The sequence below is a fragment of the Miniopterus schreibersii genome (assembly GCF_964146895.1).
Source record: "Miniopterus schreibersii genome assembly, chromosome: 8".
In the NCBI taxonomy this organism is placed as follows: domain Eukaryota; kingdom Metazoa; phylum Chordata; class Mammalia; order Chiroptera; family Miniopteridae; genus Miniopterus; species Miniopterus schreibersii.
In genome coordinates this window covers 43,776,722-43,803,532 of record NC_138109.1, presented here as the reverse complement: position 1 = coordinate 43,803,532, position 26,811 = coordinate 43,776,722, and the positions used below count along the sequence as shown (strand labels likewise).

Genomic DNA, 26,811 nt, shown 5'->3' with positions numbered 1-26,811 from the left:
CAAGGCAGGATGCCAGGATACTGTGATAAATAAGGTAAAAGGACACAGAGGACAGTTCCTCAGGAACTAGAGGTCAAATAACTCAGCAAATCCAAAATGGGCCCTTGTGCCACGGCAATTTAGTGCAAATAACTTATGACTCACGGTTTAGTGGGATGGGGGGTGATTCTAATATCAGTGCTTTGACTTCGTGAGCTGCATTATCTAGATCTTGCTGTGTAACTGCCATTGTGAGGTACAGCCAACAAAACAGGGGCAGAATTGGTAAACTTGGAACCTAGAGGTGCTCTCAAAATCCCCAACTCAAAGGATGAAAGGAAAGAGCAAAGAGGACATCAAGAGAGAACTTTTGGCATGGTATTATTGGGTATTTGACAGGGTGTAGCCTGCCTGGGTATGGCCTTCTTTCTGAATTTCTTTTTATCTTGAGCAAGGACTACTGCCGTATTTGAATCCCCCCTGAGAAGCTTCTGTTGGCTTCTTTCTTTGTTCTCTCCCTCTGCAAGCTTAAGAATCATTCCATTTATCATGCATCAAGTATGTGCAAATACTATTGGGTATAATATGCATATTGTATTATTTAGAGTGCCTAAATACATGATAGGAAAACTGAAGTTCAAAGAAGTGAATTCACTTGCTCTCAAACACACAGCTACTAAGGGGTGAAAGAGATTTGCATTCATGTTTTCTGAAGCCCCCTCCACTTGGCTATGTTGCTTTTCCTGCTCCTGATGTAGGCATTGAAACATAGGTTGACTTAAGAAAAAAATAAGGTAGATTTTATTTTGTAAACTTAAAAAGCATATTACCGATAGAATACTTTACTTTTTAAAATTACTGGTATATTTTGGAAACTTGCATTGGATTTTAAAAGGTTTTTTAAAATTTTGCTATTAAACTGTTGAAGCAGCTCACCTAACAGCTATTTTCTTCCAAAGCAACATTTATTTTTTATTACATACTTTTCAAGCAATAACTTCATTCTGCGTGAGATTAATAAAGATTTCTGGATCCCGTTGTATCAGGTTACCCCAGGTACGATAGTTATAAAGAGTTTATGATATACCAAAAATTACTATTCCTGTTTCATCTTACTTGTTTAGTAATCCCAGAGGGAAAAACCAGTGTGCATTTCTGTTTCAAAATACAGATGGCAAAAAAATGTCAGAAAACAGCAGACCAATTTTTAGGGCAGTTAATTACCCTTATTACAATTATATCCAAGGTCTCAACTTAAAAACAGGGAAGAGTTTAAAAAGAACTATGCTGATTTACTTGTTTAATACTTATTTTGTAGGTAGAACAGGAATAGAAAACAAAATCAGTTTATTTCATGGGATTTTGTATCATCTATTCAAAATCTTATAAATGGAATGTCTGCTATATTTTGTAAGGGCGTAAATTTCACTTATAATCCAATATTGAATGTTGTTCACTATATTTGATAAAAAATATACAAAATAATATGTAAGTTACTGAATTACACCTGAAGCAAGAACTTCAGGTTTCTCCTCATTGCTATAAAACATAATAGCTATCCACTGCCCCAATCAATTGAATTCATATTTCTCATTGACTTTCTCCCACAATTCACTCAATTTCGGTTCTGTCTTAATCCTGGATTGATTCTTTCAACATACTTCTTTCTTTGACAGTCTGACTACGTATTTTAAATGCAAAAACTATCAGGAATTATATCTAAATGAAAAAAGATAAAAGGTACTAATTTCTTAATGATAACTCAAATAGAGCAGAAATCCATTAAAATGGCTTATTTTACAATTTCTTATAGATCACAAACTACTAAATAATGGTTCCTTCAATACAACAATAGGACACACTGCTTATCATCTCTTAGTGGTTTTTTTTGTGTTTTTTTTTTATGAGAGCAGTCCCACCAGGGGACTAGCAGTAATTGCATTTGGGTATTAGAGAAGATTTAATAGTTCTGTAAACATTTCCAAGCAGAATGCATTTAGTAAGGTATAAAAACTTTGGTAAAATACATCTATAGCAAATTATAATTGCATTATGAATATTTGTATGCACAGTATTTTAAATGCTTTGCTTCCCAGGCAACAATATTTGGCAATCTAGAAGAGGCCATATTGCCTCACAATACACTGTACCTTCATTATTCCTTTCCTTAGAACACATTTTCATTTACATAATGTTATGGAAATTTGTTCTATATAAAATAATACAACATATTTTCTTATAAAGAAACATAGTCAAAGAAAATATCTAAAGTTGATATTCATTTTTTTCAATTAAAATAAATAATGTACTCAATTAACCCAGGAAAATAAAGACAATGTATGACTAAAAGAGTCAGTGTAAGTCACATCTTTTTATTGCCAACATTCTTAAAAAACACAAGATAGCCTGGCTGGCGTGGTTCAGCAGTTGAGGATCAACCTAGGATCCAGGAGACTGCAGTTCGATTCCCAGTCAGGGCACATGACCAGGTTGTGGGCTCGATCCCCAGTGGGGGGCATACAGGAAGCAGCCCATCAATGACTCATCATTGATGTTTCTCTCTCCCTCTCCCTCATCTTTCCTTCTCCGATATCAATAAAGATATATTTTAAAAAACAAAATAAAAAAACCCACAAAAAACCATGAGCTAGCAATACCAACTTGGCATCTATAGTATACTCTCTAAAGGCTAACGGTGAGTGGAATGGCTAAAAGGCATGCATGTGAAGTGAGAAGAAAGAAAAACAATGCATTATGCTTGAGTTAATGTTTTAATAAGAGGCAGCAGCAGTGGACAAATCATTTAATGAGAAAATATCACAGAGTTTAACTTCCTATTCATTTCTGGCCCTTACAATCAATCAAGTATTCATCAGGTGCCCGCCAATTGCTTGGCATTTTTCTAGGCACTAAAGCATGGCCTGTCTTCATTTTGGCAAATATTCTTTGAGAACTTTCTTTATGCCCCACATTGTTGTCAATATTAATGATAAATGAGTAAGATACTGTTCTTTCTTTTGGTAGTTTACAGTTTTCTTGGGGATAAACTCACAAATAAGAAACCCAGTACAATGTGATAAAGGCTATTATAAAGAATATATAAAATGCTATGGTAGCAGGGTAAGAAATAATTAGCTTGTTACCGAAGTGTCAGGAGACACTTTACAAAGTGACATTTGGATTGTACTTTAAAAATTCATAGTATATCGAAAAGGAGAGGACACATAAAACATTTCTTCTCTTTCCTCAGCTACCTCCATCCCCCACCTCAGAATCTGCAGTCCCGCACCCCAGGGCTCACCTGTAAATAGCTGAAGTTCCCTCGGCCCTCTCCTCCTTCACCTGGCACGCTTGGCAAAACCCAGCCAACTGCCTCCTCCTGTACGTGCAGCAATGTATCAGGATTTCCGAAGACAGCTCAACCTTGCTGAATGGATTTCTTTCAAATATATAAACTCAACTTTCAAATGGGGAGTCAACACTGCCAGGTGATTCTAAGACACCATCCTAATATATTCACTGTCCCCTTCTCTAAGAGAACAGCTTTCACACTTTCATTTCCTCCATCTCCAACATTCCCTACTGCTCCCAGCTGATGATTCTTCTCCAGGCTTCACAGAGAAAATCAAAGCAATTGAGAATGTTTTCATCTCTCCCCTCCCTAGCCAACAATCTGTGTTCATATCCATTTTGTCTAGGACTCTGTGCTTCCATGTTAGTAGGGTTCTTGCTTCTATGCCGCCCCCCTCCACTTGTGCTCTGCACCCCACTCCCTCACCTCCTCAGGAATTTGGTCCTGTAATTATTTCCCTTTTCCCTGCATCATTAATTCTTCTGTTTCCACTGGTTCATTCCCATAAGCTTACAAATATGCTTTAACATCATACATCTTTAAAAATCCTTTCCATGACACCACATGCTCATCCAGTTAACTGCGGCCTCTTCATGGTTCCATTCTGCGACTGAACTTTGTGAAGGTGTTGTCTGCACTTTTCTTTTTTTTTTTAAATGTCATACTTGAACTCAATTTTAATTTTTGTGTTTGTTGAATTGTTATGCTATTATAGTAGTGTAATCCTAGCCCCTAGGTCAGTGCTTAGGGAATGTTGGCTAAATTTGAGGGTGACTGTGGAAATGGAGTTTTTAGAATATTGCTTCTCCTATATAATCATTATATTTTAGCTGTCTGAAGTTATTTACCTATTTCTATTTTTTTTACTTTGTTATCTCCTTTTGCTAATCCCTCCTCTCTCCTCAACCACTCCAGTGAGGCTGCACCTAATGTATCATTGAAATAGCTTTATCAAGCTCCAACCAGTGACCTCTATCTTCCTAATGCCAATGCTCAGTCTTCTGTTCCTGTCTTACGTGACTAAAAGCAAATGTCACCTTTTACAAAGGTCTTTCCTGAGCAGCCTAGCCCAAAAAACAAAAAAAAAAATGAAGAAACCTCAAACTACCATCTAACCACTTAAACAACAAAAAACCCCGAAACCTAAAAATGTCCTATAACATCATCCTGTTCTCTTTATAGCAATTACCTGTCTTATTCATTTATTTGTTTGTGTTAATGGTTTGTCTTCTTCTGCCAGGCTTTAAAATCATTGAAGAAGAGAGACTCTATTGTTCACTGTCACATCTTCTTGCACCTGGGATAGTGTCTGACACATTAGGTACATGCTAGGTACACAATCAGTTATTTTTAAACTGGTTTATGAGAAAGTCATATGTGATATGAAGTCATGTGAAGTAAGAACTTACCAGTAAGTGCACAGAGGCACAAACCTGCAAGTCATATTTAGGGAATTAAACAGGGGAATGACTGGAGGGAAGGTAGGTGTCAGACTGAGGTCTTGAATGCCATGTATAGTGATTTAGATGTTATCATATAAGCAATGGGAAGCCAAAGGTTTTAATTTTATATTGTCTCTTAAATAGAACCTTTAGGTATAAAATCTTCCTCTCATAAACTAAAGCATATAAGTATATTTTAAAATGTGTATCCATTTAATTGGATATAATAATTAAAGAAATGCCCTTTACAATTCTATTTAGTATAAGAAATGCTTTTCCTTTTGCTTTTAGAAATTCCACAAGACATTTAATCAAAGTAAAGTTTTGCTATTAGTAATTTGTTTAATTTAGAAATGTTTCACTACAATCAGAAGTCAATAGCTGTAATACCATTTTAATGTAATAAAAGACTAAAAGTAATGAATTTATCCAAATTGTCAGTGAATATTTCTTAATAGAGAATGTGTTTTTCTTACTTTTAACTAATTCATGTAGCATAATATTTTCAATCTATCTTTTTAGAACAAACATAAATCTAAACAGCTAATGCTTGATAAGACCCATAGCCTTTTAACCTAACACATTTTATTTCTTATTTAGAAAATTATAGGGCATTTACTTTATAACTAGAAAAGATTGTTATTATCTACTAAATGTTAACAGAAGTCCTTTTAATGCATTTTTAAAAGTTTAAATATAAAGAAAAAATGAATAGAAACACAATATAGTTACATAAAGGTTTGGGATCTTTTGGAGTGTAAATGATGTAAAACTAAACATAATAATATTAAGAATATGGCAGGGAAGAAATCATAATTTTTAAAAGCCAAGAAAGGACAAACTAAAATGTCATATCACTACAAGGAAATATGAAATATACATTAGAGGAAATTAATGTCATGGAGTTAATATCTTAAGTGAATTTTTATTTTTAATATTGCTCAGGCAATGATGTTAAATGTCACAGAAACTGTCGAAAACTATAACAACTTAGAAATATTGTCCTTGCAGCTGTTCAACAGGAAATCAAGCCTTTTAAGGATGTATTTTGCATATTGAAAGACCTGAATTAACCCTGACTTGAGTAGAGAGGAAAAGTGGAGACACAAAAAAGCAGAAAATCTATGGAGAGTTAGATACATTTCATTTGTTTTAGTGTGTATTGTTGAACAACTATCAATAATAAAGTAGTTTATTGTTTACTCATCAAGAATCATTTTTAAAAGTAAAAATCAAAACATGAATGGCAGAGAAATCTTAAAATGCTGTAAAAAAAAATGTATGTCCTGAAGTTTAGTATTTTTCTTGTACTTGCCAAAATACAGATGCTCCTTGGCTTACGCTAGGGTTATATACTAATAAACTCATTGTAAAATGAAAATACAAGTTGCAAATGCATTTAATACACCTAACTTAGTGAACAAACATCATAGCTTAGCCTAGCTAGAACATTAACTTACAGTTGGGCAAAACCTTCTCACTGTCACTGCCCAGCATCATAAGAGAATATGGGACTGCATACTGCTAGCCCAGGAAAAGGTAAAAAATTCAAAATTCAAAGTACAGTTTCTATTGAATATGTAAGGTTTTTGCATCATTGTAAAGTCAAAAATTTGCAAGTCAAACTATCATAAGGCAGCCACCAAGAATCAATTCACCAACACCTCTTGAGGGCTCACTATTGCTAAGATTGTGCTGTAACAAAATTTGTAATTATAAAGGAAAAGCAGATTATTTAGCCTCAATTACTTAACAGTTGGATTATAGAGTTGGAACTTCAAATAACATAATCAAGATGGTAAGAAAAAAATATCACAAAATTAAGCTTATTAAATTTCTGAATTAAACTCTAATTAGATAAAAATTCTTATGAAAACTTTGCCTTGAAAAACTTTAACAGATTTTCAAAGCTACTACTCTGCAGAATCTCTGACCAGTTTCACAGCAAAAGTGATGGAAAAACTAAGGGATAATTTGGAGTTTTTCAGACAGGAAAGGAGAAGGTTCCAAGAAAGATGCTTGGAGATGCAAAGGTGTTTTGCATATTGGATGTAGCAGAGAGACCTGTGGGATGGTGAATGTTGGGAGGTAATGACCGTAGAAACGCTAACTCCAAACTATGACGGGTCTCGACAAGTTTGTCTCCTGCAACCTGTGAGCAGTCACTGTGAGCTTTTACACTGACATGTGCCAGCTTAAGCTCTGACAAGGAGATGGATTCCAGTGGGAGAGAGAAGAGGAAGGCGGAGTTCCTGGAGGCCGAGGTAAGCAATGTTAAGAAACTCAATAAGACAATGACCAATGACGGAAGGAAGGGACGTGCGTAACTATGGCAAAGTTGAAGGCAGGTGCATGTGAGGGTAGTAGGAGGGGAAAAGAGGAGGGAGAATTCTCATTTCTGTGATTAGGAGGACGGCGCTGTCACGAGGCGGTGTAGTCAGGGGCCTGGGATTTCTGATCGGTTTGGTTTGGTTTTGTAATGGAGTGGTGGATAGAGAAGGAAGATGAAAATGCTTTGTTTGCTTTGTGGTGAATATTTCAGCTGAGCCCTGGCTATGGATATGGAATTGGAATTAGGGAAAATGTCAGCGATTCACCACCAGAGAGGTACTAGCTCAGAACACAGGAGTAGCTCTACTAACTAGGTCCTCTGGGTCCTCTGTGTCTTTGTTTATTTTTCTAGTCCAAGATACTGAGACCAGGTCGGACACTAGTATGATGCTGAGAATATATCTTTAGTAAAGGTACTACACTTATCCATGAAGGGGAGAGCAATTGTCTACATTAAATTATTTAAATTTGCAAAGCTGCAGTGAATGGATTTGTAAAAGTACATGGAGTCACAAATGGTGGATATGTTCCTCTTGGTGCTTGTTGAAAGTTTTGGTTTATTTTTCATCATGTCTTTTAGTATCTTAGTCCCATTTATCCAAATAAACTACTAATTTTAAAAAGAAAACAGTCTTTAAGAATTGATAACTGGATATTTAAAATTTTTATATACACTATTGAGGATGAGAGACAATCATTTATTTTTCTCATTACCATATTACTTAAAAATAAGAGAAGCAAGATAGCATCATACATTATTTTTAAGCCTTTATTATAAAGAAAATACTAAAATCATCCTCTATTCCCTTTCTAATACAGAGATTTTATGAGATAAAATGAAAAAATATATATTACTCATGCTAAACTTTTCTTGCACACACTCAAGTTTTCCAAGTGCCAGAATATACTACTTCGGTTTAATTATTTTCCTGATTGTAAGTGATCAAAAACCTCATTTTCATCAACTATGACCCAAACTATAATTTACAGTTTAAAGGAGGTAATTATCAACAAATATTCTTTAAAAATAATGGCACTGAAGTTCAAAGAAGTTAAATAATTTATAAACGAGCAACAAGGGCCTGAATATAAATCCAGGTTGGTTTGACTGCAAAGTATAGACCCATTGAAGTACATTGCGGCTCTTCCCAGGTGAAAAAACCGAGTACATGCTAATTGTTCCACAAGAGACTAACCCTTGAGATCTAATGACACTGAAGCCACAGAACTTTGAACATTACTATTTTATACCAAGCAATTTTTATCTTTTGGTAAATTTAGTCATCAGGGATCAGAGTAGGTATTGATTGAAGTACCCTGAAAAGAGTGATTTTATCTCATGGTTTTATTTGGCTTTTGTGCCCTCTCCCTAGCTCCTCACTAGATGGGACTCAACCTTAGCTAACTATAACATTTTAATCCTAATTTTATGTTGAAAGTAGGCTAAAAAGAAATAAAATTAGGGTTTTTTCTATAGCTTTGCCCTTAGTGAATCTTTGGGAGGTATATGTTTACTATTTTAGAGGGGACTCTAATAATTATATTGTTATAATACATTATAATTTATAGACTGTTTTTAAGTATAGCATATAATAATTATCACTTATTTAATTTGAATTTAAAGTATAAGACCAGGTGAGAAGAAGAAAATACCTAGTTCTAAGTACAGTTCTTTCTCTACAACCAGAAGTCACTAATATGATTACCCTTGGTTAGCTAGCTTGTCATATTGTCACTTTCACTAATGGTAACTCAGGATGGGATGGTACCATGGGTTTAGCAAAACACTGTGCCTTATAAAGCGATATACAGTGGTAAAAGCATAAGGTAATATGATTATAAAAACACATTGTATCCAATTATGTACTATAGTCATAAAAAGAGAGTTAACATCAAAAATCTATTCTGTAAGCTATGCCCAACAATAGAATCTTTTGTTACAAAAGAACCATGGAATGGATTGATATATTTTATTGAAGTAACTAGTACAGTAATGCCAAATGAAATAAATACATTAATAGAATCACTGAAATGAGAATAGAAAATGACTTAGAATGTCTAGTTCAGAATCCATATCATTTTATGAATTTTTCTTCACTATGCTGATAATGATAACTGGTAGTAAAAGAGATAACAAAGGAAGAGAGGTTTCAAAAAGGAAAACATGACAAGTGCCTTCTATTTTTCTAAGTCTGACTATAGAGTAATCTTATTTAAAAAGAATAAGTGAACTTATAGGAAAACTAAAATATATTATTTGCAAATGAATAAACATCTGAGTGAAAATTATAGAGTATTTATTGATCTTTAGATAGAAAAACTGAACCCACAGTACACATATTATTCACCTATGTAGAACCTTTATCACATATGTACAAATGCTTATTTTTATAAATAGTTAAGCATCTTAGTACATAACTTTCCCCTTGCAAACTCTCCCTTTGCCCTCTATATCTACAAGTAAGTCAGAACTGAAGCTGGTGATTTTCTCCATGAGATAGTGCTTTATTTTAATTTTAAACAGTTTATGTTTGAAAATCTCTTTTAAAAAGATTTTATGCTTAAATAACACTAAAATTACAAAATGTTTCAAAGTACCATACAAATAACTTTTCTAACTACTTGAGAGGACACTGCACACCTGGTGCTCCATCATTCTTTTTTTTAAATTTATTTTTATTTATTTTTATTTTTGTTTAAACTATTACAGATGTCCCTTTTGCTCCCCAATGACCCATTCCACCCCACCCCACCCCCTTCCCCAGTCCCTCTCCCCACCATTGTCCATGTCCTTGGGTTGTGCATATATGCATATGAATTCTTTGGTTACTCTCTCCCTCTCCACCCACCCACCCTCCTCCTTCCCTCTGAGATTCGTCAGCCTGATCCATGCTTCCATGTCACTGAATCTATTCTGTTCATCAGTTTATTAAGTAATTTAGTGTTTATTTTCTAGAAACCAGAACATTCTCCTACCAAACCTAAATGCAACCATCTGAATTAGGAAATTAACATCGATACATGGCTACTATCCAGTCCTCAGCCCCCATGCAAGTTTTGCTAGTTATATATATATATTCTAGCAAAAGAACCAATTCATAGTCACTATTTTTAGTTATAATATCCAGTCTTTTTCAATCTGAAATAGTCCCTCAGTTTTTTTCTTGACTTTCATGGTCTAATATCTTTCATTAGTAGTGTTTTACTGTAGTTCTGGCTTTAATTTATATTTATAATTCAAGGGGATCTTTTCTTTTAGAGTATGTCTAGATAAGTACAATGTTTTGACACCTGTGAGTGTGTGTGGGTCCTTACACATTCAGAGCAGGGGAATAATGTAGAGTTTTTGAATCTTTGTTTTCTGGGGGGAAATCACTAAATAAAAGCAATGACACCTAAGGAATAAAATCATGTATAATGGGTACACTATTTACTGGTTTTCAAGCATATATAGCTTGGTACTTTTAGAGTATTATTAATGTGTGTACTTGGGAAAATTTTTCTTTAAATTATTCCTTAATAATTTTTTTCCCATGGAGAGTCAAGTAATTTCATAGATGATAGTGAAATATAATTCTATTTATAAACCAAATGAAATATTCTCTTTTGAGCAAACATACAGGAAACATTTATATAATTAAAATTATCCACTTGACAAATTTTGGTACTTTAGAACTGACAGGGTCTTATTTTTGGTGCTCCTTCATAGTATACTACATATTTTGATATGGTTTACTTTACACAAAATGGCAAATAATCTACTTTTAGGTGAAAATAAAAATGTGAAAACTCATAATTGACTACAAATATATTGGAAATTGATATAGTTGAAATATCAGAAATAATACTTTTCTAGATTCCATTACATTTTTTAGCTATTCAGAGGGGTTCATGATCTAAAAACCGTTGGTACTACCTCATATTTATAATCTTCACTCTAAATTCCTTCTTCCAACAACTTTTAAGAGTTCCTTACCCACCAGATTCATCCAGTTTTCCCCTTTTGGATTTGTTCATTAGGGTTTACTCTGTCTCCTGATATTTCCCCAGTAATTCCACTGAAACATGTCTGAAATATTGCTCTTAGTCAGTGTATGATGACAGCAGATTGAGGAATCACGCTTCATAAGCCTTGTACACTCAGAAGGCAGGACAAATATAAACATTAATGCTAGCTTAATCTGTGTTTACTTCTCTTCATATTACTTCATATTTTCAGAATTATCACACACAGTTACATAAAATCATATTTTAGCTCTGGTTAGAACAAAGTCATTCTTAACCATAATATATTATAATGGACAGCCCATATTTTAACTAAAGTATAAGAAAAATTCTTCCATAAATATGAAAGAAACTTTTATTTAAGAGTAAAAACCCACCATTATTACTAGCCCTTTTTATGCTGTTATATTACTTCCACAGAAATGGTTCCTAAGTTTCATTTTAAAAAGCTGTTCTTAGCCCTTCCTTGTTATCTTGACATATATTATGTTTCTTGATTAAATGCATCACATTTTAATGATGAAAGAAAAGAAATAAGTTATATCACTTTTGGATATTTTAGATGTTATAAATATTAATTTTATTAATTTGAAATTACTTTCCTCTCTTGTCATGCCCTTAGCTTTATGTGTAAGTTGAAACAACTGGGGAGAGAGAGAGAAAGAGAGAGAGAGAATGTGTGTGTGTAAGTTTAAAATGCAGGTCTCAGCTATCAGCCTTTGAGAACCTCCCAATCATTTATCTTTATTTTCTCCTGTCTAATGCTCACCAAAGACCCATCTGATTATAGTATTTATTATCCTATATAATTTTCTATGGAGAAAAATCAACTTATAAAATATCCAGGTCACACGACAATTCTTATTTGAACTACTGTATCAGCATTCTTGTTTATTTATTGAGTTGAGTGCTCACTGTGTGCCAGGCACTGCTTTAGGCTCTGAAGATTCAGCAGTGACATAAAAAAAGAAAACCCTCTCCTTAATGGAACTTTGGTTCTCCTGAGAAGATCATCTCCAAGTAAACAGAGTCAGAATAATCTATGCTATGAAGAGAATCAAATGTAAGAGTGAGATGGTATAAAGGCTAAGAGGGGCAATTTTATACGCTGTGCCCAGGGAAAGCCTCTGAGGCTCTCCATCAGAACGGTGTAAACATAAGGAAGGTCTAGCCAGGCAACGATCTGTGGTAAGAGAACACTAGACAGAGAAATTGCTAGCACAAAAGGGTCAAAATGAGAACTCACTCATTTCTGACTTGCCCTCAGAAAGCATAATTGAGAGGCTAATTCTGCTATGAGGGAAAGTTGTATCTTGAAATCTAAAGGTTTTTCTTTTTGGTTATCTAGTTTCCTCAGATGTTCAATGTCCTCAATTATTACTCATAGTCAAGACTGACTCATTCAATGATTTTTAAGCAAATGTGTATCTGAGCAATTTAAATTTTCTCACTCATTGATATATCTAGAGGGATGATCACAAAACAGTGTAACATTTATAATACTGACTTCTATTTAATAACTGAAAGAATCTGTTCTAGAATCTGCACATACCAAAATGTGTCTATCAGTTTACCCAAGATATGCACATTTGAATGGATGGCATATCATAATTCTGATACATTTTTACCTTTTGCAGATTGTCAGACATAGATTTTAAGACAGAAGATAAAAAGAAGAGAAATTCACTGAGAACCCACTGAAGACTAGGCATCTTTGTGAGCTACCTCTTCTTGGAGTAATTATTACAAAAAACTAAATTGTTTTTCCTAAAACTACATTTCTTCCTTTATTTTCATTGGAAGTACAAAGTAAAGGAGATTGGAAAGATCTCACATATCCCTGTTACAGGTCTAGATTTGGTGATTAGAAGGTAAAATGTATAATAGTGAAATACAGTTTATTTTTATTGAAGACAGAACTTTCTGCAATTTTATAGACACTAAAAACTAAGATACAGTTCTCTATATTTTATGCATGTTTTGGTTCTTTAGATATTCGTCCATAAGTTAAAAAATGAACATACTAGATTGAAAATGACTTGACATTGTTTTTAAATGTAAAAACTGTAACATCTATACAAGTTATACATGCATAACTGTCTACCAAGGAGACCTGGTGTCATTTCTACACATCTTTACAGTGTTTCCTTAGGTCAAACATAGTTGCATGCATATTATTCTACTTATGTTAGTTGTTTGATACTGGACCACAATCTGAAAGTCTACAGAACACCCATGCACCAGTTGTGAGCATTGCTGCTCATGACTCTGAACTGTTCTCACAGCTATCTCATATAAAGTCCTTAAGTGCAATCTATGGTCAGGCTTTCACTTATATTTAAAATTTATATTTAAAAATATTTATTTAAAAACCTGACAACCTATGTTAGATTTATATTTCACATCGAAACCATTATTTGAGAGCAGAAGGGAAAGGATTCTCCTCCACACACTCAATATTTTCTCCATCTAAATGTATATAATAGATGAAGGGGGCAACTGCTGTTTCACTGTGGTTTAGTTTCCGCTTAGCCATGTTTCCATTCTATTTTAAATGTAACACTTAAAGCACAGGGCCTGGAAATGGTGGCACTAGCTGCATTTACAGGACATTAATGCTGAACCAGTAACACTCCCCATTTTTTTGCCATCTCTGTTTCTGCCCCCACTCTGGAAAAGGTGCCTCTCATTAGGCTTATGGATAATGCTTTAGCTTAGAGAAAGGCTACTTGAAAGTGCAGGGTATCCAGATATAAGGACATTTCCTCCTCATATTTTCTCCTTGTTTTCCACTTATGGAGGAATGAATAGATGTTTTATCTCTATGTATATATTTAAATGAAATCAATATCATTATTGAAAGTCTTGTATTGAATTGACAAAATTGTCATACATAATAGCATACATAAATGTACTTGAACGTATTTTATTGAAATATTGGTTTGAAAAAATCAATGAAATTCAGTTCAGTTTGCGTAGAGAAAAGATTTAAAAAGTGAAAAATACAATTGAGCTTTGGTTCAGCACAGGAAAGGTCTCTAATTCTTGCTGATTTTTGAAAAAATAAACATCGTACTCAGTATTTTTCGGCAATACTACAGGAAGGTAAAATAGCAACATGGTACTTTCAATAATTTAGTTATAACATATACAAATCATATTAATTTATTTGAATAAAAATCATTTTGAATAATTTTTGTTTAAAAAAATTTTTTTATGTACAACACAAAATTCTATTAGTAGACATGACTAGGTCATGGCAGGGTAAAACAAAGCATTTTATTAAATTAAACATTGCATAAAATTTTAGGTATTAGTTTTTACATAAAATATCCTGTGTTTTTATATAAACCAAATTTTAAATAGACTAGAAAAAAGGAACAGATTGAGAGAATGTATGAATATAAATTTTCTCCAAACTACTTCAGATCTCCAGAAAAAATTTAATCATTTTTATGTAATATTTTTGTATAGTCTTGATTTACAAACTGAAAACTATCACAATCCATAAATTAACTTGAAAAAAATAAGCATCGTATTGGGTTGAACCTTTTGAAACTGTTGATTATTTTTGAGCTTAAAAATATCAATTTTATAAGTTTCAATGCAGTAATTTCCTGGTGTGTAAGTTTAGCTATTAGACAAACCTTAAATGGACTCTTCCCACCTTGTAATTATATGATTTAATAAGGCAGGATTCATTCTTATTAAATGTGAATCTCTTATAATATACTGTACTTTTCAGTATCTAGGAAAAATATAGAAAAATTCACTCAATCAAAATGGCAAAGCATAGCGAAAGTAAAAATAGTCATTTTTTTCCTACTAGTGAGAAAAAAAAAAGCACAATTCAAAATTTAGAAAATACACAGTCACTTACTTTGGTAGAGTTTTCAAGTGATTTTCTCTTAACTCCAAGATCCGCAATTTGACAAGTCTGTATAAATAAATTAAAAATTTTCTTTTTAATATTTTTCTATAGAACAATGATACTATGATACAGTAAATAACCACTATATTATCTAAACAACTATGTCCAACATTACCTACCTTGGTTACAGATTTTAAAGAATTATACAAGTTGATTATGGATAGGGTCATATCAATACAATAACAAATATCATTTGTGAAAATGAAATTTGACAAATCATTTGTAAAATCAGAATTTCCTGAAAATAAAGTTATTTCATGTTTTTAAAAAATACAGCCACTATTGTTTAATTCTATACATTCAACAGATTATTGAATATCTACTAAATTCCAAGTGGAACATGGCAATACTTTCCCTCAAAAGACTATAAATAAACTTGTAAAGCAAATAATATAGCATAGTGGTTAAGAGCTTGAGCTTTATAGTCAGACAGACCTGGATAAAATCCAGACTCTCATATTTTACCTCTGCGACACTGGGCAAATTAATGAACCCCTCCTAACGTAAGCTTCCTTATCACAATGAGTATGTGATAACAGCAACCACAATGTATAGGGTTTGGACCTTAAATAATGTCACACATATAAAGCATAAAGCCTGGCACATCTTAAGTTTTAATATGTTAGATATTACTATAATCAATAATTGGACAGTGAAAAAAGTAATCTAGAATATCATATTTCATTGACTCTAAGATGAACATCTTAACATTTCTGAAGTGGATGTGTATTAAAAATCTATAGCATCAACTGTCCTGTGACAGTACTGGGCTTGGGGAAATCCTATGAGGAGGTGAAAGGCGCCCACGGTTTCTGTTGCTGTGCCACGTCTGTGGTTAGGAATGCGTTTCACACCTAACTACTTGTTATGGTCAGCAGCCTGGGACACACTCTTGTTACTAATGTCTACACATTAAATGGATCCTCTGAATTCTTAGTATTTGGGGAATAATTCCCTATTTGAACTATTTCACCTACAATTGCCCATATTTACTGTGCTTTTGCATATTCATCTTGGTTTCTTCTTCTTTCTTTTTTGTTTTGATTCCTATCTCTGTATGTCAATTTATCTCAAGAAAAATGAAGGAAAAGAACAGTGTATTGCAGAACACCTGGAAACATTGTAAATATAAAGATAAAAAGAAAAATTTCCATAATTTCATTTCCAAGGAACCAGTCTTTTATTTCATGCATATATATGTTCATACTGGGAACATAGTTCATATATTTTGTTATATTTTCCTAAACATAACTTACCATATAAATTAAAAGCATATTTCCCTATATAACACGATAAATCTCTACATACTGTCATCTGGATGCACCATAACACACTGTCATATGGATGCACCATAATATATTTAACCAGTCTCCTAGATGGATGTGCTTCTACTTTATCATGTTGGAAATGATGATAAACATTCTTGTCCATAAAATCTAGTGTGATATTTGATGATGATATGATACATTTCTAGAAATGAACTGCAGAAGCAGTGGTTGTAAATATTTTCAAACCTTTTAAATCACACTGCCCTGCACAAAGTTCCTGTCATCAGCAGTGTGAGGTTGTCTCTCTCCTCATTCTCTAGAAACAATCTCTGTAATAAGCTAGAACATGATGGTGCTTTACTGTCATTTTAATATGTATTACTTTTTGTGAGGATAAACATTTTTCATGCATTCACTGGCAATCTGTACTTTATTATGAATTGCTTGTATATGTCATTCACCCATTTTTTTCTAATGAGATTTTTGTTTTCATACTCATATGTAAGAATTCTTTATAGTTAAGGATATAATTTGCTTCCCATATATGGTGCAAATATTTTCCCAGTTTATTGTTTTTCCTTAATTGTTAAATATTTTTCTGATGTTATTTTATTTTAAAAGTATTTATGTACTCACATCTATTTATCCATTTATGAGTTCCTTTGTTTTTATGCTAGCAGGGGTGGGGAACCTTTTCTCTGCCAAGGGCCTTACTTGTTCCTCAAAATTTATGTTATTATTGTGATTCACTTAATTTAAATTTATGTTGCTATGAAAAAAGCTCCTAGATTTATTGAATTTCAAGTCCCTCCTGCGGTTGTCTTGGCAGGGCCAGACCAAATGATTTCTCAGGCTGTATATGGCGTGGGCTGGATGTTCCCCTCCCCTGTTATAGAGGCATCTTCCAACTCAAGAGCCATAAATATTCATGTGGACCTTTTCCAGATCTTTTTTATTTTTTATATTTAACTCTTATGAAATTTATTTGATTATTAATAACCTAATTTCACTTTATTTTTTGTAAAATGCTTCATAAGTTAGTTAACATCATCCCATTTACTGAATAATGATGAGGTTTATCACAATGGTTTCTTTTAAAGCTTCACCTACTAGCTCTGCTAAATTCTTATTGAATCATTTAGCTTTCTCAACCTTACCTTCCAAAATTGGCTGGAAGAAATTCAAGAAAGGCGTCATTCAGGTAGAGCTGGGTCAGGTTTAGAAGCTGTGTGAAGCCATCAGGGAGTCTAGGAAGAAGTTAAAGGTTTAGTCACTGCATCGATGTTGCCATAGGAACAGAACAAAAATATATATCTCTAAGGAAACAAATAGAAGTGTAATACATTTTTCAACTCTCCTTTGGTATTACAGTAATGGAAGAATTTATTGAGCATGTTGTTACAGCTTGAAAATTTTGCCTGCTATTAAAATAAATGGCATTCACCCACCTCCATGCTGCTCTAACGCTGAGATTTATGTCACTGCCAAAGTCAGCAACATCATTCACTGTTGGCCTAACCTTATGCACACCAGTGAGATTTTTTAAAAAAGGAAATTTCAAGTTGTATGCCATGTTTAAAAATTTTTAATGTAATGTTCTTTCTCAGGAGAATATTCACATATATAGTCAGGCAAGGATATCTACTTACTCTTTCACTTAATCATTAAAATTTGCCTACATTTTGTTACAGTGATGACTAAAGCTGCCCAGTATGAAAAGGAAGGAGTATTTTGTCCCCTTAACTGATAATTTCTTTAAAGCAGACTCATCATGTATGTCTATTAAAATTCAAGTTGGTCCAATTCTTGCTCATTGAAAATGAGCAAGAATATTGAAACAAGAATGAATAGAATCCTAAAGGCTTTAAGAGTCATTCAAAGAGTTGAGAAAATATCCTTTGGAGAAATTTTACCAGTTAGATAAAATAATTATTTAAAATATTTAATTCTTTTTCACCAAAAAGATTGAACTTAAAGATTTTCCAGGAAACTTTTTCCTAAAAGGATATTAAATATTTTCCTATAACTAAATTTCTATTTAAACATCTTAATGCCTTTATCAATGGTCTAGACAAGACTATGCTCTTTTAGAAAAATACTTCTGATTAGTGTTCAAATTTTCCTTCCCCTGAAATTATGACTTATCTCCCTACTTGCATGTGCCGGCAAGACTAAAGAGCTGCCTATCCATACTGCCTTTTTTACTCCTCCTCAAGCCATTGTTTTTGGCACATGTCCCAACCCTATTACTGAAACTGCAGTCACCAAAGCCTTCAATGACTTCTTAAGTCCCAATTCCACTAACTTCATGTCACTTTGCATCCCACACTGCCGAGGAACAGTTGCCATCATTAATTGCTCTCTCCTTGGCTTGTAGTATTCCAATTTTCCTGCTTTCTCCTCCTACTCCTGGGGCATTATAGCTCAGTTTCATTCCATGGTTTCTCTTCCTCTGCCCAATCTTTTGTTATAAGATGTTTTATGTATGTAAAATAATATATGTACCCACAATATAACTTAATAAATAACAAGTACCTTTAAAACCTTCTGGGTGCCCCTCTGACTTCATTTTTCTATTTGCCCCACAAATTCCTGAATGGTATTTACTATTCTGCTTTATAAAAAGTTTTACTACACCTCTTTAAATCCTTTAAAAAAGTGAGTGATTTTGTATGTTTTTGGACAGTATATAAATCAAATTATACTATGAACATTTTGACTCTTTTAAAAATTGCATTAGTAGTGAAATTCATCCATTTTGATGTAGATGACTGATCACCATAGCATAGTATTCAACTGTATGAATATATCACGATTCATTTATTATTCACCTCATTATAAACACTGCTTCTGTGAATATTTCTGAACATATATCCTTTTGGACAAGAGATTATTTAAGTTATATCCCTGGTTACATGAGATTAACACCCCTCAGGAACAGCCCTCAACTAATGACTGGCAGGAGTATAACTAGCTCAGCCCCCTCACAGGCGTCTTACACAGTCTGCTACAGTTCCCCGGAGAGATTAAGGTCCAATGGTCCATGCTAATAAATAGCTTGATAACACACCCTCTATAAGTATTTCCTGAGACCATCTCCTAAATATACTGCTTGAATTCTCTTCTAAACATCTGCTTTTGGAGAATACAGACTAAATACAATTAATTATATTAATACAATATAATTAATACAATTATAAAAATTGTAATACAATTTTTATATTAATTTGTAGGACTATTTTATACATTCTTAGGATCCTGATTGTATACTGATTATTTTTGCTGGATATATCTTGTTCCAGTTTGTATTTTGCAGTTGAATTGTTTGCATATGCCCTCATAAGGGTTTCCATAAACTTGCTCTAAAAGAGACGTAGGATTCATGAAAAGGAGAAAGGAGGTAGAAAGGAGGCAGGGTAGGATGAGGGTTTTTATAAATCAGAGGTAAGAATTCACCTGAGATGGGGACCAAAAGAAGGTGAGTTCTTAAAAAAAAAAAAAAAAAAGGTGAGTTCTTGAGAAAGTATTTTATGTTTGAGATTATTAGGAGTTAAGATTTGAGAATGTCAGTAGGAGACAGGGTTTAGAGGGTACTGAATATTTGACTCAAAGGTTTGAAGTTTATCCTGTAGGATTAAAAAAAAATCTATGAGAGATAACTGTTTTTCTCTATATTTTCCTTTGTTGTAATACATGGGAACTCATATCCTTACACTATGATGGTTTTTATGATAATGGCAGAGATGTTTAATATATTTCAATCCACATTTAAATGCTATCTTTAAAGTCCTTTTGGTTACTATGCTCATTTGAAAGAAGGAATCATTTATGACTTTTTAGAAAAGATTAATGCATGTTAAATGAGAAAAATGTTAAAACCTTTGATGTAATAATTTACTTTAACATTGAAATTATTAATAAGTAGAAAGGGTTTAAAATACTAATTTTCTAGTTGTAGGTCCAATTTGAACCATCCAGTTTCCCTTAGTCTACTATTCTGCATATGTATGCACTAAATGGCATTACATTGTACTACTTCTTTGATCAAAACTATATTTCTTAATTGCTGCTTCTTTGGAAAAATTTATGCTGCAAAAAATGTGGCTTCTTACATACAACATTTCTTTGAAGATTTAAGAGTTGACCACATTGTGCAGATTCCAATTGCAAAATTGAACTGCCAAAAAGAAATTATATGAGAAACCATAATACAAAGTAAGGTACTTTTTCCAGCCTGGTTATAAACAAAGATGAGTTGACATTTCATATTGAACCATTCTTTTAAAAAAATATAGATTTAAAGGGTATATTTATACAGCATGTTTTATTTAACACCACATCTATTTTTTATTGCAGTTCACTTCAATAAGAATTATTGAATGGTTACTCTGCACTTAGATTCAAAATTAATGTCTTCTTCCTTACTTTCCTTATAGAATTCCATTCAGAGATTTAGCAACATGCTTACACCAATTATTTTTTGTATAAGGTTAAGAATTTTCTATTGCTAGGATAAATTATAAATTCCTTGAAGACAAGGAATTTTATAATCTCCTCAATGATCTAGTTTTGTACTTTGAAATATATTATTTGAAAAACACACAAGGAGAGTAGACCTGCTAAAGAAGATAGTCCATTTTATTTTTTATAACTTTATGGTACAAATTTGTTGCTTCTTACAGAGAAAATGGCTCCATTTGTCAATATCACCATTTCCAGGGGAATACTGAAGGAGCGGCGAGAAAGAAGATATTCCCCAGCAAGATAGATGAACTCGGTGAAGATGACAGACATATGTTGTCTTCACTCTCCTCCAAGCTCTTCAATGAAACCCAACATTTTACACTAAGAGGCTCTCAATAATGAAATGATTTTACTACCCTAAAATAACAGTTTTCCACATTTGACTGATTTATTAAAAAACTCAAAGAGTAGATATTTTTTATGTATCGGTGAATACTTCTCTCTCTGCTAGGAAAACCCTTTCTTAGTGTTTCCTAGAAATTTTTATTACTTTCTTAACTTAAAAGTGACATATTCAAACTACAACAAAGAAAAGATAATAGAACCACGCACCATATGGGTTAGTGGTTGAGCACATGGGCATTGATGTCAAAAGACCTGGGTCTGAATCACAGTTGTTTGAGTTACTATCTGTGACCTTTGCAAATCTTTTTAAGACTCAGTTTTCTTATTTCTAAAATGATGATGTGAACATCCAATCCCAGAGTTGTTCCAATGATTAAATGATAATCTGCCCCACAGTTAAGAATTCAATAAATGTCAGCAATTATATTACTTTTACATGGCATGGTATTGTTTTTATTCTGATCTTTCAATATTAACTATAATACTAATTTAGACGAGGCAAATTAAGATAGGCTGCAGATATCCTTGGTTCAACATTTTCTTTTTTAATTCCATTCACTTTAGAAGTTAAATAAAAACATATTACAAGCATTTGACCTCCACTAGAATAGTTAAAGCAAATTAAATGACAGGTTTTATGTGTTGTGACTAAGAAGCTGTTCTGTGATTTATTTACTGCCCAGTGTTTGTTTCATTCCTGATCCTTTTTACTGGGCATTTTCCTTTATCAGGTGTACAAAGTTAAATACTGTGTATTTATCACTTAAAAAGACATTAACTTGAGAAAAATAAGCTTTTGGTGTTTTTCCACAGATGTTTAAGCTTCTTTGTAAACTTGAAATAAACAGCCAAATGGTGCCAAAAAAAAAAAAAAAAAAAAAGGCCAGTGTAAAATCTTTTACTCTACTGGAAATATATTTCACATCTAAATATTTAAATTTATAAAATTAATGTAACACTGTTACAGAAGGTTTGGAACATAAAGAGAAAAAATACTGCTCATAATTCCACCTTAACACAACCATCATTACCATTTCATGTATCTCTAATCTAATTTACAATTAATTGTTTTAACATCACTGCAAACTTGTACCATGATTTCTCCCTTTACTTTGTAATTATCTTTTAATTTTGTTGTATAACCAGAGTGACTACATGATCTATCACTCAAGCTAGGACATTTTTGGGAGCTATTATTAATCATGTCACATCAAGAGGTGTAAACTAGGAGGACTCGAGTAAACAGAGCCATATGGTTACTCTCTACATAATATTTGGATCCATCTAGTTGATGTGCCATAATTTATTTGAAATTTCCTTATCATTGAGCTTTAAGAATACTTCAAATTTTTCAAAATGTATTTTTTTAATTTAAACCAAAACCAAAATGCTTCTTCAGAACTGGTGAAATACAGTACAAGGGACCTAGGGATTCAAATAGTATCTTCATGTGTTTTCATTTGTAAAAAGGTATATAGATAAGATTTGCCTACTTCTTAAGATTGCTGTGAAGATAAAAATACAATCATGTATCTAAAAGCCTGAGACATAACAAGTTCTCAGTAAATATTGGTTCATGCTTTTATCATTGAGTAGTTGTTTTTAATTTTATTGTGATAATTACCATCAATGACTTGGTTAAGGCATTTAGGCTATATTACAAAGTTCATATCTAAAACTAAAACTATGATGAAAACACTCAAAACTATAACTTTTATATTCCAGGGTTTTCATGACTAAATTCTTGGAGATTACTTGTGTCAAATAAAATGAACAGAGAAGCAGCAGATTAAAAGAATCAATGAAACTCAAATCTATTTTTTTTTAAAAGAGCAATAAAGTTGATAAACCTCTAGTCAGACTGATAAAACAGAAAAAAGGAGAAAAAGAAAGAAGGCACAGATTGCTAATACCAGGAATGAAAGAGAAAGCACCACTAGACAACCATAGATATTAAAGAGCTAATGAAAAATATTATGAAAAATGAGATGTCAATAAATTTGGAAACTTACATGAGATGTACAGATTCCTGAAAAGCACGAACTACCAATGATCACTCAAGAAAAACAAATATGTAATTGGAATAGCCCCATAGTTATTATAGAAATTAAACTTATAATTAAAAGCTTTCCCATAAAGAATGGATAAAAAGGCTATGGGACATTTACACCATGCAATACTACGCAGCTGTAAAGAAGAAGGATCTCATACTCTTTGGGATAGTATGGGTGGACCTGGAGAATGTTATCCTAAGTGAAATAAGCCAGGCAGAGAAAGACAAACATCACATCATATGTGGAATCTAAAGAACTTAAGAAATTGATGAACAGAAATGATTCAATGACATGGAAGCATAGAACAGACTGACAAGTCTCAGAGGGTGGGTGGGTGGGGGGAGATTAACCAAAGAATTTACATGCATATATGCACAACCCAAGGACACAGACAATAGTGTGATGAAGGCCTGGGGAGGGGAGTGGGGAAGGGATGGAAGGGGTTAATGAGGAAAAAAAGGAACATCTGTAATATTTTCAACAATAAAGATAAAAATAAATAAATAAATAAAATATTTTCCTTAGTAAAAAACAAAAACAAAAAAAGCTTTCCCATAAAGAAACATTCAGGCCTAGATGGCTGCATTGGCAAATTCTATCAATATTTAACAAAGAAATAATTCCAATTCTATAAAAACTTTCATAAAAGATAGAAAGGAATGTATCCCAACTATTTTTATGAAGCCAGTTTTACCCTGATATCAAAATCAGACAAAGACACTACAAGAAAAGATAGTTCAGACTAATATGCTTCATGAATATAGATGAGAAAATCTTCTACAAAATACTAGCAAATCAAAGCCATTAATTTATAAAAAGAGTAATAATACATGACCAAGTAGAATTTATACCTGGAAAGCAAAGTTAAATTGACATTCAAAACCCAATCAATGTAAAGCAACATATCATTAAACTGAAAAAGAAAAACCATATCATCATGTCAGTAGTTGCTTAAAAAAAAGTTTTGAAATAATTCAGTATCTACTGACAATAAAAAGTCTCAGCAAACCAGATAGCAAGACATGGTGGGCAGATTCTATGGTAGCCCCATGTCCTTCACTTCTTGATGTTCATGCCCTTGTATAATCTTCTCCCTTTGAGTGTGGTAGGACTGTGACTTGCTTCTGATCAATGGAATGTGGCAAGTATGACATGTCACTCCCAAAACTTAACAGTATATGACTCCATCTTACTAGGAGACACTATATTCAGCTGCTGGTCTTGAAGAAACAAGCTGCTATGTTGTGAACTGCCTCTGGAGTCACATGGCTGGGACCTGTACCAGCTTCTAGGATCCCAAAGTGGCCTCCAGCTGACAGCCAGCAAAAAAGCTGGGGCTCTCATTTCGTAACAACAAGCATAAGAATTCTGCCACCTGAGTGAGCTTGAAAGTGAATTCTTCCCCAGTTGAGCCTCCAAAAGAGAACACAGTTTGACGAATGCCTTGATTGCAGCCTGATGAAATTCTAAAGCAGGGAACCCAGCTAAACCAAGGCCAGATTCCTGACTCACAGAAATGGAGAGATAATAAATGTGTGCTGTTTTGAGCCACTAAGCTTATGGTAATTTCTTATACAGCATTAGAAAACTAACACAGGTTTTGGTATCTAGAATTGAGATTCTGCTGTAATAAATACCTAAACACATGAAGTGGCTTTGGAATCAGGCAGTGGTCAGAGGCTGAACAACTGTTGAAAAGCATAACAAAGAAAGCCTAGATTTCCTTGAAAAGAATGTAAAATAGAAATCTAAACTTAAGAGGACCCTCCTGAAAAGGGCTTAAAAGGAATGAGGGCACCGGCTGGGGTGGCTCAGTGGTTGAGCGTCGCTCTATGATCCAGGAGATCGAGGTTTGATTCTGGTCAGGGCACATGCTGGGGGGGGGGGGGGGGCAGGCTCAATCCCCAGCAGGGGGCGTCCAGGAGGCAGCCAATCTATGACTCATTGATATTTCTATCTCTCTCTCTCTCCCTCTCCCTTCCTCTCTCTGAAATCAATAAAAAAAAAAAAATTAAAAAAAAAAAAGGAAGTGAGGGACTGGTTATTGAAAATTTCCTCAACCCGATGAACAGCATGAATGAAAAAACAAGTAACAGTTACACATAATGGTGAAAGTCTAATGCTTTCTCCCTAAGTCTGGGAATATTGTACAGGAGGTCCTAGCCAGGATAAAACAAGAAAAATAAATAAATAAAAGGCATGTGGACTGGAAAGGATAAAATAAAACTGTCTTTACTCACAAATGGCAGGATAGTCCACCTATGAAATCACCCCAAAATCTATAAAATATCTACTAGAACTAATTAGTGAATTTAGTGAGGTTGTAGTGCATAAGGTCCAAATCAAAAAATTAACTCTATTTCTACATAGCAACAATAAATTATTGAATAATAGAAAAATCACTTGCAATTGCACAAAAACCATAAAATACTTGGAATAAAATAAAAAAATGTGCAAGTTTATATGCTGGAACCTATAAAATATTCATAAAATAATTTTTTAAAGATCTAAATAAGTATACAGATAAACTATGCTTAGGGATAGGCATACTCAATATTTCTGATATGACAATTCTCCCCCAATTGATCTACAGATTCAGTGCAATCACTAACAAAATTCCAGAAGGATTTTTTAAAATTTTGTAAACATTGGCAAGCTGATTATAAAATTTATATGAAAAATCAAAGGGCACAGAATATCCCAAATATATTGATAAAGAGGAACAAAGATGAAGAACTCACATTCTCTGATTGTATGAATTACTATAAAGCTATTGTAAGTAATTCTATAGTAAGTAATTCTAAAAGAGTGTATAGAATTGGTGTAAGAAGATGGCAGATAGATCAATTTACAAAAAAGAAGATTCAGAAGTGGAACCACGCACATATGATCAACTGATTTATAAAAGGTACTCAGGTGAGTTTATGAAGCAAGGGTAATCTTCTCAACGAACAATACTGGAACAACTGGAAACCATATGCATCCAACCAACCAACCAACCAACAAAAACCAAAACATGACCCTCACACTTTGCCTGTATATAAAATTCCACTTTAAATGGATCATGGACCTCAGTGTAAAATCTCAACTTTAAAAGTTCCAGAGGAAAACAGGATAAAATCTTTATGACTATGAATTTAGCAAAGATCACTAAGGTAGGAACTTGAAGCATAAGCTATTAAAATTGTTTAAATAAGACTTCTTCAAAATTAAAAACTACTCTTGAAAATCACTTTCTAGAAAATGGTAAGATAAGTCACAGAATAGGAGCAATTATTTGCAAACAAATATCTGATAAAGGACTTTTAGACAGAATATATAAAAAATTCTAATACATCAATAGTAAAAAGACAAGTCAATATAAATGAACAAAAAATCTGAACTTTTACTTAAAAAGTAATATAGATTGTAAATAAATGAAATGCTACTTTGACATTAAAAATATAAATTAAAACTACTGTGAGATACCACCATGAGATACCACATCTACTAGACTGGCTAAATAAAACAAAAAAACAAAAACCTGATAGTATCAAATTCTGAGAAGGAACAAAGGAAACTCTAATAAATCCCTGGCATG

The 26,811-nt window shown here is 33.0% G+C and overlaps 1 protein-coding gene across 1 annotated transcript in view; it reads right to left on the bottom strand.

The window, feature by feature from the left end:
- The window catches only part of LRRC7 (leucine rich repeat containing 7), a 396,137-nt gene that overhangs the window by 193,105 nt on the left and 176,221 nt on the right, over positions 1-26,811 (bottom strand). The window contains exons 6-7 of the mRNA XM_081144600.1: positions 17,466-17,555; positions 14,990-15,046 (exon numbers count right to left, since the gene is read on the bottom strand). Coding sequence (XP_081000726.1) covers positions 14,990-15,046; positions 17,466-17,555 — 147 coding nt within the window. The remainder of the gene's footprint in view (positions 1-14,989; positions 15,047-17,465; positions 17,556-26,811) is intronic.